We start from the raw sequence: 12,056 nt of genomic DNA on the forward strand, positions 1-12,056 counted from the left end.
TCTTCCTCTTCTTCTTCTTCATTAACTGGTAATCCTTTACAGAATCCTCCTCATAGTAATGATTCTATATACTATTTGTCGGAGCAAAGTTAGTCTAAAACACTCTCCTTTAAATAAATAAAAATAATTTAATAAATTTGTTTTTTTTTTTGTTTTTAAATTATTTATTTATTTATTAAATTTCAATCAATTACCTTTTAAAGTATTGAAGGTTTTTAATTTCACTAGAAAGAGTAATAATATTTAAATCATCCATAGCTTTACCATCATATCCACCAAATAGATAGACTTTGTCACCTACTACATCGGCAGATGCCATATCTCTTGGATTGATGAGACTATTAGTGTTTGGACCACTATTTCTATTTTCCATATTTCCAATATGATGATGATTATTGTGATTACTACTAAATAAACTTGATGCTGATAATGTTGATGTATTATTATTACTGTTATTACTGTTATTTTGATTATTTATACTATTTGGTTTAAAAGATTGTTTAATCCAAGTTTCAGAGATGGTATCAAAGAAATAAATCTTTTTAGTGACTTTTCCTTTGATGAGATGTTGACCACCATAGACACCGATGAGATTACCAAAGACAAACACACTTGAAAAGGTACAGACACGAACGATTGGGTTGGGTGGGACCCTTCTCCAAGCGTTGGTTTCAGTGTCGAAAATGTGAATGTCATTGTAACGTTCACGCCAACTGTCACCTGCACCGCCACCAAACATGTAGAGTTTGTTGCCAATGGCAACCATACGATGACCGCAACGAGCAGTTGGTTTGTCGCCGGTACACTTTACCTCGCTCCAATAGCCAGTGATAGTGCTGTAGACATAGAACTCGTCGAGATCTTGGAGTGCCCAATGCGTGTCACGGTTGATACCGCCGTGAATGTATAGCTTGTGGCCGATGGCTGCAGCGGCGTGGTTGGTACGCGAACGAGGTGGTTTGCCGCCGACACAGGCAGTGTGCCATCTATTGTCCTCAGTGTCGAATATCGAGAGATCAAAGTAGATACCCGAGCCGTCAAACCCACCAAACACATAGACCTTGGTGCCAATGGCGACGGATGTGTGACGAGCAAATCGAGGTGGAGCGGTCGGCCCTTGGATCTCCACCTTGGAGAATCGTTGCGTGTCGGTGTTGAATTTGAAAATATCGTTGAATCGGCGCACCTGTGTCTCTTGGCCACCGATATAGTAGATGTTGTTGCCGACGACGGCGCCAGTGTGTTGGTAGCGAGCCGACGGGGTGGTACCCTTGACGCGCACCAATGTCGAGTGGACGGCACCCGACTGCGACATGAGATGACGCATCTTGTAGTATTGGTACCATTCAAATTTACTGCCAACGCCAAGTTGGTGCAACATGGATGTAGATGGAGCAGCACTTGTCCAAATCTCCTGTACCTTTTGACGCCAAAACAATACATCGTTGAATACCAATCTGGCTATATCTTTAGATACAGTTGATAGATTGGCCAATGATTTCAAATCTAAAAAGGTTGATACCTCTATTATTAATTCTTCTGGTAAATTTAAAAATGGAAAATAATCTGTTGTTTCGGAAGAAGAGTGTGTAGTTATATTGTTGGAATCGGTTTGTTTTAATTGTTGTTGTTGTAAATTTAAAAGAATGGATTCACTACTATTGTTGTTGTTGTTGTTGTTACTGCTGTTGGTTTGTTTATATGGTTTAATCGATGATAATGATGAAGAATTTAAAAATTTCTTTAAATTATTAAATGATAAATTGGTACTATTATTGTTGTTGTTGTTGGTTGAATTTTCAAGTTGTTGGTTTGTTGTTGATGATGGTGATGATGGTGGAGTAGATTTTCTAGATTCTGAAGAGGATATTATATGATTTAATTTCTTGGTGATTCTATTTACAATCTTTGAGATTTCTCCACCATCGATTCTACCAGAACTACTGCTACTGCTACTGCTACTGCCACTCATATTGTTGGTGTCAGTGTTGTTGCTGTTGTTGGCTACTTTTTCCATGGAAGTTTGATTGTTGTTGTTGGAGTTGGAAGAAGTTGATTTTTTGATTGATTTTTTGGCAATGGTAGGCATAATGGAATGAATAAGAGCAAAGTAGCAAGTGAAGAAAAATATCAGGAATGGAAAGTTCTCTGTAATTGGTTTATAGGCTATAAAGAGTGGAGTAGGGAAAATATTATTAATATCAATTATTATGTTGGCTATTGTCTGTCGTTGGATGTCTGTTGTTGATGTGATTGATATATGTGATGTGGATGAATGGAAATTAATTTCCCAACAAAAAAATAAAAAGAGAGAGAAGAAAACAAAAAAAGAATAAAATTTAATTTACCTTCATACATTTATGTCCAAAACACCAAGCAGTATTATTATTATTGTGGAGGGTAGTAGTGTAATTGAGTACTAGCAGACTAAATTATTTGATTACTGAAACAAAAAAAAAAAAAAAGAGATAGGGAAAAAAAAGGACAGGACAGGAAAAAGAGTTGTGATAAATGCGGTTGATAGTGAGTGGGTGGTAGAGTAGTAGTAGTACTCTGTTTGTAGTTGCTTGTCTTTGGTGTAGTGTAGATTGTCCTACTACTACTACTACGTCGATTGTAATATATCCAAAAAAAGCAAGAACTCTTGTCAATTCTGAAACTATTATTTGATTGAGTATAACAACAATAATAATAATAATAACAATAACAACAAAATATTATTTGGTGATGATAATGATAGGAGGGTAATTAAAAAAATATAAAAAATATGTGTGTGTGAAGACTGACTGACTGATTGATTGATTCTATCTACTGCCAATTAACCCAACGTTGCATTAATACAATCCACTTTTGTATGTGTATATTCCAACCCACTACCCATTTAATGGTATAAAAAAAATAATAAATGTGTTTGTGTTGTGTGTGGTGTTAATGGATTGGATGGATTGGATGATATACCGGAACATATATATTTATATATACAATCGTGTGATTGAAGGGAAGTAGAAGTGATGCTATTTATATTGGTCTTTTGTTATTATGTATATATATAATATTTCCCTGTTATTGATCAATCAATAATATAATAGAATATAATATATTCCCTATCTAGATACAATCGAAGTTTATCATCATCATTCATCATAGTATTAATTAATTAATTAATCCAATTACGAACTCACTCAAACTATACTATACTATATACTATACTCCAATCATCACTGTGATTAAACTAAAATTGATTTGATTTGATTTGATTGCTTTGCTTAAATGATAATGATAATGATAATGATATATATATATATATATATTTTACAATTGACTGGATGTTTTCTAAATTGACATTTACCATTTTTTATATCGAAAAGTTGAAATATATACATCATGATGGTTGTACTACTATTATTATTATAGTATAAGAATAAAAGAAATAGAATAGAAATAGAAATAGAACAAAACAATAACATTAAGAATTGCATACAATATTATATTATATTATGATCACATCTTAACTTGGCTACTTTTCATCACTCTTCTTTATCCTAATATTGTTGAGTGTGCGTGGTTTGGTTCGCTGGAAGAATAAAACAAATTAAATAATATACAACACACACAAAACACAAAAGAGGAAAGAGAGAGTATTGGATCTTGATCATTGGATGGGTGATCATCATATTAAAGAGAGAGAGAGAGAGAGAGAGAGAGAGAGAGAGAGAGAGAGAGAGAGAGAGAGAGAGAGAGTAGATAATAGAGTTGAGTGTGAGTGGTTTCAAAAGTAGTAACACACTCCTATCTGCAATGAGATTGAAAAATGTCATTCATTCATAATATTTAAATTATTATTATTATTATTATTATTATTACCATTATCGTATTATTGTATTTTTTTTTAAAGTAATAATAACTTGTATATATTATGAATGAACAAAAAGAAAAGAAAGAAAAGAAACAAAACTGTTTGAGGTTAAACATTGAAACGATTGAAGAGAGAGAGAGACAAAAGATGTTATTGTAATCATCATCATGGTGTACTATTAATAATCCCTCCTATAAGATCCCAATGAAGTGATGATGGCATTGGGTTGGTCAATGATTTGCCCCATGAGGCAATCACAACAAGGCTTGTGATAAGGAGAGTTAGCTGCAAGCAAAAAAAAAAAAAAAAAAAGAAGGCTAGCGACATCATATGATGATAGACTAAAGTTAAAGTGAAGTGTATGTATCTTACCAAAAAGGGTTGATAGCGAGGGCAGGTAGGCAGAGGACTATAGGACTAAAGGGATTAAGACTAGGCAGGCTCGAGAGGACTAAGACTAGGACTGGAAGAGAGGAGGTACTAACTTGTTGAAGAATGATTTCTAGAGCCTCTGAAGGCTCTCTTTTATAGAGCTCTACATTGTAGATGACTGACCGTTGTATATTATTGAGAGATAGAATTACTATGAGGAAGTGATGACTGACCGATTTTAACAGCTGTCTTGAAGATTGGTGTCGCAATCTGTCACTCAAACTCAGAGGTGAGGGTAAAATTCAATTTTTTTTTATTTTTGGCTTTCTCTGTCTCCTACTTACACTTCAATAGGAGCATAACCACCTTTATTACGTTGTGAAGATGCTGGATCAACAAAGATAACACAAAGAGTGATGATTTCTCTTAGACATGATACAAGAGCGAAATAGAAGCCTTTGGTATAGACAAAGTCGACTTTATCGGGTAAAGCGAGGATTTGATGGTTGATGCCAAGTGATGGGATAAAGGCACGACGAAAGTATACTAATAGTGTCACCTCGGTAGAGACAAGACCGAGATAAACCAAAAGCATACAACATGGAGCACGATTCAATGTAAACTTTTGACACAACAATAGCATCAGTACAAACGACAAGACAAATTGTGAGATCAGTAATCTACACATTGTCTTTGAAGTTTCTTCAGCATCTTGTCTAGTCATAAAGATTGAATTTTGACCCAATTCATTTACAAATGAACATTGAATAGAGTCATCACTACCATTACTATTATTGTTTACAATAATCTTTGTGTTGTTTTGACCATAATCGCAATCATTTTGACTTTGACCAAAATAGACACTATAATAATTTAAATAGTAATCAACTTCATAGGTTTGATTTCCAATTGGCATTGTATAATTTGATGGATTAAAAACTGCTACATCTAAATTAATTTTAATCCATGGTACTATAAAGATAAAGATAGAAAGATAATAATATTAATATTTAAAAAAAAAAATAACAAAAATATATTATCTCTTTTTCAATTTTGGTTCTTACAAAAATAAGCAAAAACACAAAAGATAGGGGAAATGACACATATTCCTACAAAAACAAACCATGCAAGTCTAATAGTTTCAACAATGATAGTACATGCAATTGCAAATAAACTTGCTATTCCTCTTAATAATCTTTCACAAACTTTTTTATAAAAAAAAATACTTTTTTGTTAGTTTGATAACCCAAAATATTAAATATTCTTTTCTCCTCTAAATTATTTATACCTGATTCAGATACCATTTAATTTTACTTTAATATTAACTACTTTTAATCATATATAGATAATTTATAGTTGCTCGTCTTATCAAATCCAATTGAACCAAAAAAGAAAAAAGATTTAAAATCTATTTTAAAAATTGGAGTGGTGGTCAACTCTGGAAACAACCAATGAATAATCTTTAAACATGTCTAATCAATTTTCTAATATATCATTCCCCTTTTATCTTTTTTTTTTTTTCTATCTAATAATTTAATTGATTTGATTTGAATTTACTTTTGAGACTGGAAAAGTAAAGTTGATTTGATTTGATTTGAGAATTTATTTACTTGTGAGCTGGAAAAGTATTGGCAACTTGAGTCCATTGTAAAGTATTTTCAGAAAGTTGTTTGATGGTGGTAGCAACTTGTTGGAGTGGAACACGGACTTGAATCATAGTGTCACGTTCACGAAGGGTGACAGTTTGATCTTCGACAGTGGTGAAATCAATGGTGATGGCGAATGGGATACCAATCTCATCGGTACGGGCGTATCTACGACCAATGGCGACACCAGACTCGTCGACCTTGCTAGAGATACCTTGTTCCTTGAGGAGACGGGTAATTTGTTGGACAAATGGAGCAAGAGCTTCGGATTGGGTGAGTGGGAGAACAGAGGTCTTGACAGGTGCGATGATGGCTGGCAAAGAGAGGACGGCTCTGTCGAGCTTCTTGTTGGCATCTTCAGCCTTGTCTTCTTCGGTAGCTGGACGCACAGAGTAACTGTGTTCCAAGAGCGAATAGATGATACGACCGAGACCAAAAGATGGTTCAATGACATGTGGAGCAAATGATTGACCGGTCAATTTCTTGGTGGCTTGAGTAAACGAGACCATTTCCTTGGTGATGTTGTAACCTTGGTCGTTGACGACAATAGTGGCAGAGCCGGCGGCGTCGAGTTCGTCACGCAACTTTAATGCCTCTTCCATCTTGGTGGCCAAACCTTCGAGGTAGTCCATTGGGGCCTTGGCGTCCTTTTTAAAGGTGCTGCCCATCTTGCTCTTGTTGATCTTGACATCGACCACCTCGATTGTCTTGGGACCGTCCTTAAACTCTTCAAAGGCGACCAAGGGGATACGCGAGGCGTCCGAATGCACAGTGAGATCGTAACAGCTACGATCAGCATGACCAACACACTCGATCCAACCGTACGAGGTGTGAATCTCAGCGTCCCAACAGTCAGAGGCATAATGGGCCATTTCATTTTGTTGATGTTGACGGAATCTCATACGTTCGGGTTTGATACCAATAGTATGAAGGAACAATTGAGTACGACACATAAAGTAGGCAAGTGTTTGGTTATTAATAGTACCTTGTTTAACTGCATCACCAAATGTCATCTCTACTACCTTTTTATCACCATCTTGAGCTTCCGATGTTAATAAATTAGCTTTAATATTTGCTACTTCTTCAAACTAAATAGAAAAGGAAATATATAATGTTAACATTGATATATTTTTAGATTTGATTTGTTTTCTTTTTTTGTCTTTTACCTTTGGATGAGATTTATCATGTGGATTGACGAAATGTTCAATTTCAGCCATTGTGAATTCACGTACACGAAGAAGACCAGAACGTGGAGCGATTTCGTTACGGAAAGAGTTACCAATTTGAGCAGCGGCAAATGGAAGTTTGTTGGCGTTGTAATCGAGGAGACGCTTAAAGTTGACAAAGATACCTTGAGCGGTTTCTGGACGCATGAAACCAACCAATTGACCAGATGGACCGATTTGAGTTTGGAACATGAGATTGAATGGGTATGGCTCGGTGATGGCATTACCAGTGTCTGGACACTTGACACCATACTTTTTGAGTGCTTCGGTCAATTGAGATTGACCATAGTCACCAGCCTTGGCACGTACATGAGTGAGCTCTTCCTTGCGTTCAGCAGTGATCTTTTTGTCTTCCAACAACTTGTCGATATGTTGTTCGAGCAAATGATCGGCACGGTAGCACTGCTTGGTGATCTCATCCTTGACCATGAAATCGGCAAACTTGGCAACGTGACCAGATGTCTTGAGGACAACCTCTGGTGTAAGAGATGTACAATCAACTTCGAGCATATCTTCGTTGATGACAAAGTGTTGACGCCACAAGTTGATCAAGTTGGCCTTGATTGCACAACCTGGGGGACCATAGTCATAGAGACCTGCTACACCACCATAAATCTCAAATGCTGGTGTAATAAAGAATCTACGTTTCATCAAGTCTTCTAAACCTGCTCTACTAAATGCTTGTTGTGACATGTCTGTTTCTTTACTTTTACTACTGTAATATGAATAATTTGAATTGGTTGTTTTTGTTGTTGATATGAATTGAGTTGTTGTTGTTGTTGTTATTGATAATGATCTTCTTACAAATGAAAAGGATCTTTGAATGTACATATACTCTACTCTAACAAAAAGAAGAAGAAGAAATGAGAAGACGATAAGAAGAATTGAAATCAAGATAACCACTCAATTTGAGCGAGTTTTCTTTGATGTTCCCAAAAATCTCACATAATGCATTTTTTTATTTTTTTTTCTCTCTCATTCCCCAAATTCCGTTGCCGGCAATATTAATATTATTGATTGGCTCCCATATATTAGATCTATAACATTAACATAGTATTCAATCCAAATTAAAAAATCTTTTATTTTTTGGAACTTCAATTTATTTTGGAATATTGAAACAATAAATTTTGAAAATTTGGAAAAAAAATGAAAATAATAATAATTAATTTGTTTTTTCAGCAGTTGACGTTTATAAAAATTAAAAACAATTATTTTTAGAACTGGTTGGAAAACAAAAATCAAAATTAATTATTTTATAATATTTTGAAATTCAAAAATAAATCAGTTTAATTTAAATATTTGGTCTTTTTTATTTTTTTTTTTTGATTTTAAGAATTTTAAAAACTATTTGATATTTTGGACACCAATGTTGAGATGGATGGGTTGGTTAGAACAATAGACCAACGTTGGAGATTTTAAAAATGATTTTAAAAACGGTGTCCTTTTTGTTTTTTTTTCAAATGACCTTTTTTAGATTTAGAGATCAACGTTTAATTTTGAAGCTCCTCCCATATGTTCATAGGACCGTGTCTCGAGGAGGAGGCCAACTCAATGTTCCTCCAAAAGACCTAAAATTTAATTAAAACAAATCAAAACTCCAACTGTTTGACAATATCGGTGGTTCCAGTACTGATAATCTAAACAGTTGATGTACGATTCAATTAATTAAATTAAATTATTTGAAGTTGTTTGACAAACTATAATTTCGAAGATTAACTGACTCTTGTTTAAATCTCTACAACTACTATATATAAACATTGTTTTACAATCATTCTCATTTCAAAACTTTTAAAAGTTAAAAACATTAATAATAATAATCAACAAATATATATTTCCCTTTATGAAATAATAATAATATTTATATAAATATTTAATAATGAAATTTTCAAAACAATTAATAGCCATTAGTTCTATATTAATGGTAACCATTTCTGGTGTACTTGGTGCAACAGATTTGGGTGAATGTTTCTCATCAAGATCCACATGGTATGAAGCCGTCGAACATGGAAACTGTGGATATGGTCCACTCGAAGGTCCAACCGGTCCAGGTCATCGTTTCATTGCAGCTGCCGCTACAGCAGTCTACAATGGTTCAAGTGCATGTGGTGAATGTTATGAAATAAATGGTCCAATGGGTACTCAAGTTGTAACTGTATGTAATAATTAAAAGAAAAAGTGAAATTCAAAAATATTAATTAATTTAATTAATTATTTTTTTTACCTTTTTTTTAGATTGTTGACCAATGTCCAGATCCAGGATGGTGTGATACTTCATTCCCACATTTTGATTTATCACCTGAAGCATTTGCTGTAGCTGGAGGTAGCACTGTTGGAGTATTTATGAGTACTGCCAAGAAGGTGTCTTGCGACTATGTCCAAGGTCCTATCAAGCTGTTGATGAAGGATGCCGATACTACTGCCCAATGGTTTGAATTTATGGTATTTAATCACAAGGTTGGTTTGGACCATATCGACATTGAAACTGCCGATGGCAAGGTCATCTCACTCCCACGTCGTCTTTACAACTACTGGACCTACTCTGGCGAGCAAGGTCAAGTCAAGTTCCCCATCGTTGCTCGTGTCTACTCCAAGTATGGCGAGCGTGTTGATGTCATGGTCAAGTCGTTCACCCGTGCTGTCGTGACCGAGGGAACCGGCCAATTTGGCGAGCCAGTCACCGGTATCAAGGACGCTTGTGTCGCTCCTCTTCCAGTTGACGCACAAGGTTGGATCTACCACAATGGATCGCTTGTCAAGCCACTCGACTACAACCACCCCAATCTTGGATGGGCCGATTGGTCTTCCAACGCCAATATTAACTGGGCCGATACATCTGCTGCCAGAGAGGGTGGCGCTGCAGTCTGCTCTGCCACCATCAACCCCATCGGATCCATTCAAATCGGTACCGACCTCCCAGTCGAGTGGGCACCTCTTTTTGACAGTCTCGAGTTTTACATCAAGGGTGACTCTGCCATCAGCACACTCGCCGTCGGCTATGCCACCACTGTCACCGTACCAGTCTCCACCTCTTGGACTAAACAAACCTTTTCACTCTCGTCCCTCGGTGCACCAGACTCTCTTGGCAAACCAACCAACCTCGCTTTTAGAAACATAGGTTCATCTGCATTTAAAATCTATCTTGATGATATCAAACTTGTCCCAATCGCAAATACAAATACTTCTTCATCATCTTAGAGAAAAATAGAAAATAGAATCTGTAAATAATAAATTAAATTAATAAAAAGCAATCAAAACAAAACATTTGTTACAATAAGAGTATTTTTGTACAATCCCTTTTAAAAAAATCAAATCAAATCTATCTATACTTACTATTTAATTTGTTTGTTTATCTTATCTTATCTTATACTATTCTTGATTAATTCTATTCTTTTTTCAAAAGAGGCAAACAATGATGTAGATGCAGGCAGTGGGTGTTGAGTGAAAGACTTTCTCGAAAGATATGTGATTAAATATCACTCAATGTTTGCAGGTTGGCAGTAACCCGTACACATTTAAAAAGTAATGGGGAAAATAGATTATGATTCGTCTGGCCGTGATGTCTATGGTTCCTTGCCCCTTTGGTTCATTGTTTTTCAAATATTTCCAAAGAAGTTGATCAATAGATATTTATGTGATAATCTTTAGATTTATTAGACTTGGTTACAATAAACCCTTGGTATACACGATTAAAACTTGAACTTTCCATTGGTTTATTCAACTTTTCTGAATGATATTTTTTTAATCAATAAAATATCTCGAAGATTTTTTTTACTGTCTCAAAGACAAGCAAACCGTCGTCATCATAAACCGTCAAGTGATCATTCTCTTTCGCGTTTCATTTTTCATTTTCATTCTATTTCATCAATCTCTCTCTATACTCTACATATACATACATATAATATCTTTATATTTAAAAAAATGGAACCAATTCAAGTAACCAAACCAACACCAAAAGTTAAAGTAGTTTTGGTTCACGGGTCATGGTGTGATGCAGGGATTTGGAGAAAGGTTTTAGTTCGACTCGCCAAGAGACATCAAGTCTATGGTGTACAATTACCATTGACATCATTGACTGACGATGTTGAAGCTTTGAGAAGACTGGTTGAAAGAATCGATGGAAAGGTATTATTGGTAGGTTACTCTTATGGTGGTTTTGTCATCTCTGAAGCCGTTCCCAAACTACAAAACAAGGTTGCCGGTCTACTCTTTGTCAATGGTATCATTCCAAGTGAAGGTCAAAACTTGGATGCCGCCCTAGGAGGTAACCTTCAGTTCCCATCAGACGGCCTTATGCTTCCAGACGGCTACGGTAATCTCTGGCTCAATCCAACTTTATTCAAGACTGTATTGGCTCACGATGCTTCCGATGCTGATTGCGCAGTCTGGCTACAAACCCAAAAACCACTCGGTCTCAAGTGTGTCTATGAGCATGTTACCACACTTGGTTACAAGGGTCTTCCATGTTGGTACCAAATATCCGACGAGGATCGTATTCTCCCACTCGCTGCACAAACTGCAATGTCTGCAATGGTCAATGCCAAAGTACTCCACCTCCCAGCCAGTCACGCATCTCTCATCACCAAAGACAAAGAAGTTGCTAAATTCATTAAAGGTGCTGTCTCTGAATTGGATTTAACACTCTAATATACATACATATATAAATAAATAAATAAATTAAAATATACATATATGGTAATAAAAAATAATATATTAATGATCCCCAAAACCAAAGACAAACATACTAAAGCTAAAAACTACACTATATAGAACCCAAGGAGGTTGGGTGTTGATTCTCTGAACTGCATCAGCGGAAATTAATAAAAATTAAATTATTAATAAAAAAGTATAACTACTACTGTATTTTTGTGTAGGGTAGCAAGCAACCCCCTCCCTCTCATTGTATATTAGATTAGTAACACTATTTATTATTATTTATTTTACTTTTACTTTTTACTC

The 12,056-nt window shown here is 35.3% G+C and overlaps 4 protein-coding genes across 4 annotated transcripts; 2 read left to right on the top strand and 2 right to left on the bottom strand.

The window, feature by feature from the left end:
* Positions 1-94: 94 nt before the first annotated feature.
* On the bottom strand, positions 95-5,532 carry DFA_06675 (uncharacterized protein; the record flags this gene model as incomplete). The annotated part of the gene is made up of 8 exons (XM_004356848.1): positions 95-107; positions 195-2,166; positions 2,357-2,427; positions 3,206-3,232; positions 4,229-4,477; positions 4,573-5,200; positions 5,293-5,433; positions 5,517-5,532. 8 exons carry the CDS (start codon positions 5,530-5,532, stop codon positions 95-97), a joined length of 3,117 nt encoding a protein of 1,038 aa, XP_004356902.1.
* A 97-nt stretch (positions 5,533-5,629) lies between these two features.
* glyS (glycyl-tRNA synthetase) lies at positions 5,630-8,878 on the bottom strand (the record flags this gene model as incomplete). The annotated part of the gene is made up of 4 exons (XM_004356849.1): positions 5,630-5,636; positions 5,839-6,962; positions 7,041-7,939; positions 8,857-8,878. 4 exons carry the CDS (start codon positions 8,876-8,878, stop codon positions 5,630-5,632), a joined length of 2,052 nt encoding a protein of 683 aa, XP_004356903.1.
* Positions 8,879-8,976: 98 nt separating this feature from the next.
* Positions 8,977-10,295, top strand: expl2 (expansin-like protein; the record flags this gene model as incomplete). The annotated part of the gene is made up of 2 exons (XM_004356850.1): positions 8,977-9,252; positions 9,333-10,295. The coding sequence occupies 2 exons, from the start codon at positions 8,977-8,979 to the stop codon at positions 10,293-10,295; spliced, it is 1,239 nt and encodes a 412-aa protein (XP_004356904.1).
* Positions 10,296-11,018: 723 nt separating this feature from the next.
* On the top strand, positions 11,019-11,744 carry DFA_06678 (uncharacterized protein; the record flags this gene model as incomplete). The annotated part of the gene is made up of 1 exon (XM_004356851.1): positions 11,019-11,744. The coding sequence occupies one exon, from the start codon at positions 11,019-11,021 to the stop codon at positions 11,742-11,744; it is 726 nt and encodes a 241-aa protein (XP_004356905.1).
* Positions 11,745-12,056: the final 312 nt, after the last annotated feature.

This window comes from Cavenderia fasciculata (assembly GCF_000203815.1).
Source record: "Cavenderia fasciculata unplaced genomic scaffold Scf_EJPB12P01AWP9W-5, whole genome shotgun sequence".
Lineage (NCBI taxonomy): Eukaryota > Evosea > Eumycetozoa > Acytosteliales > Cavenderiaceae > Cavenderia > Cavenderia fasciculata.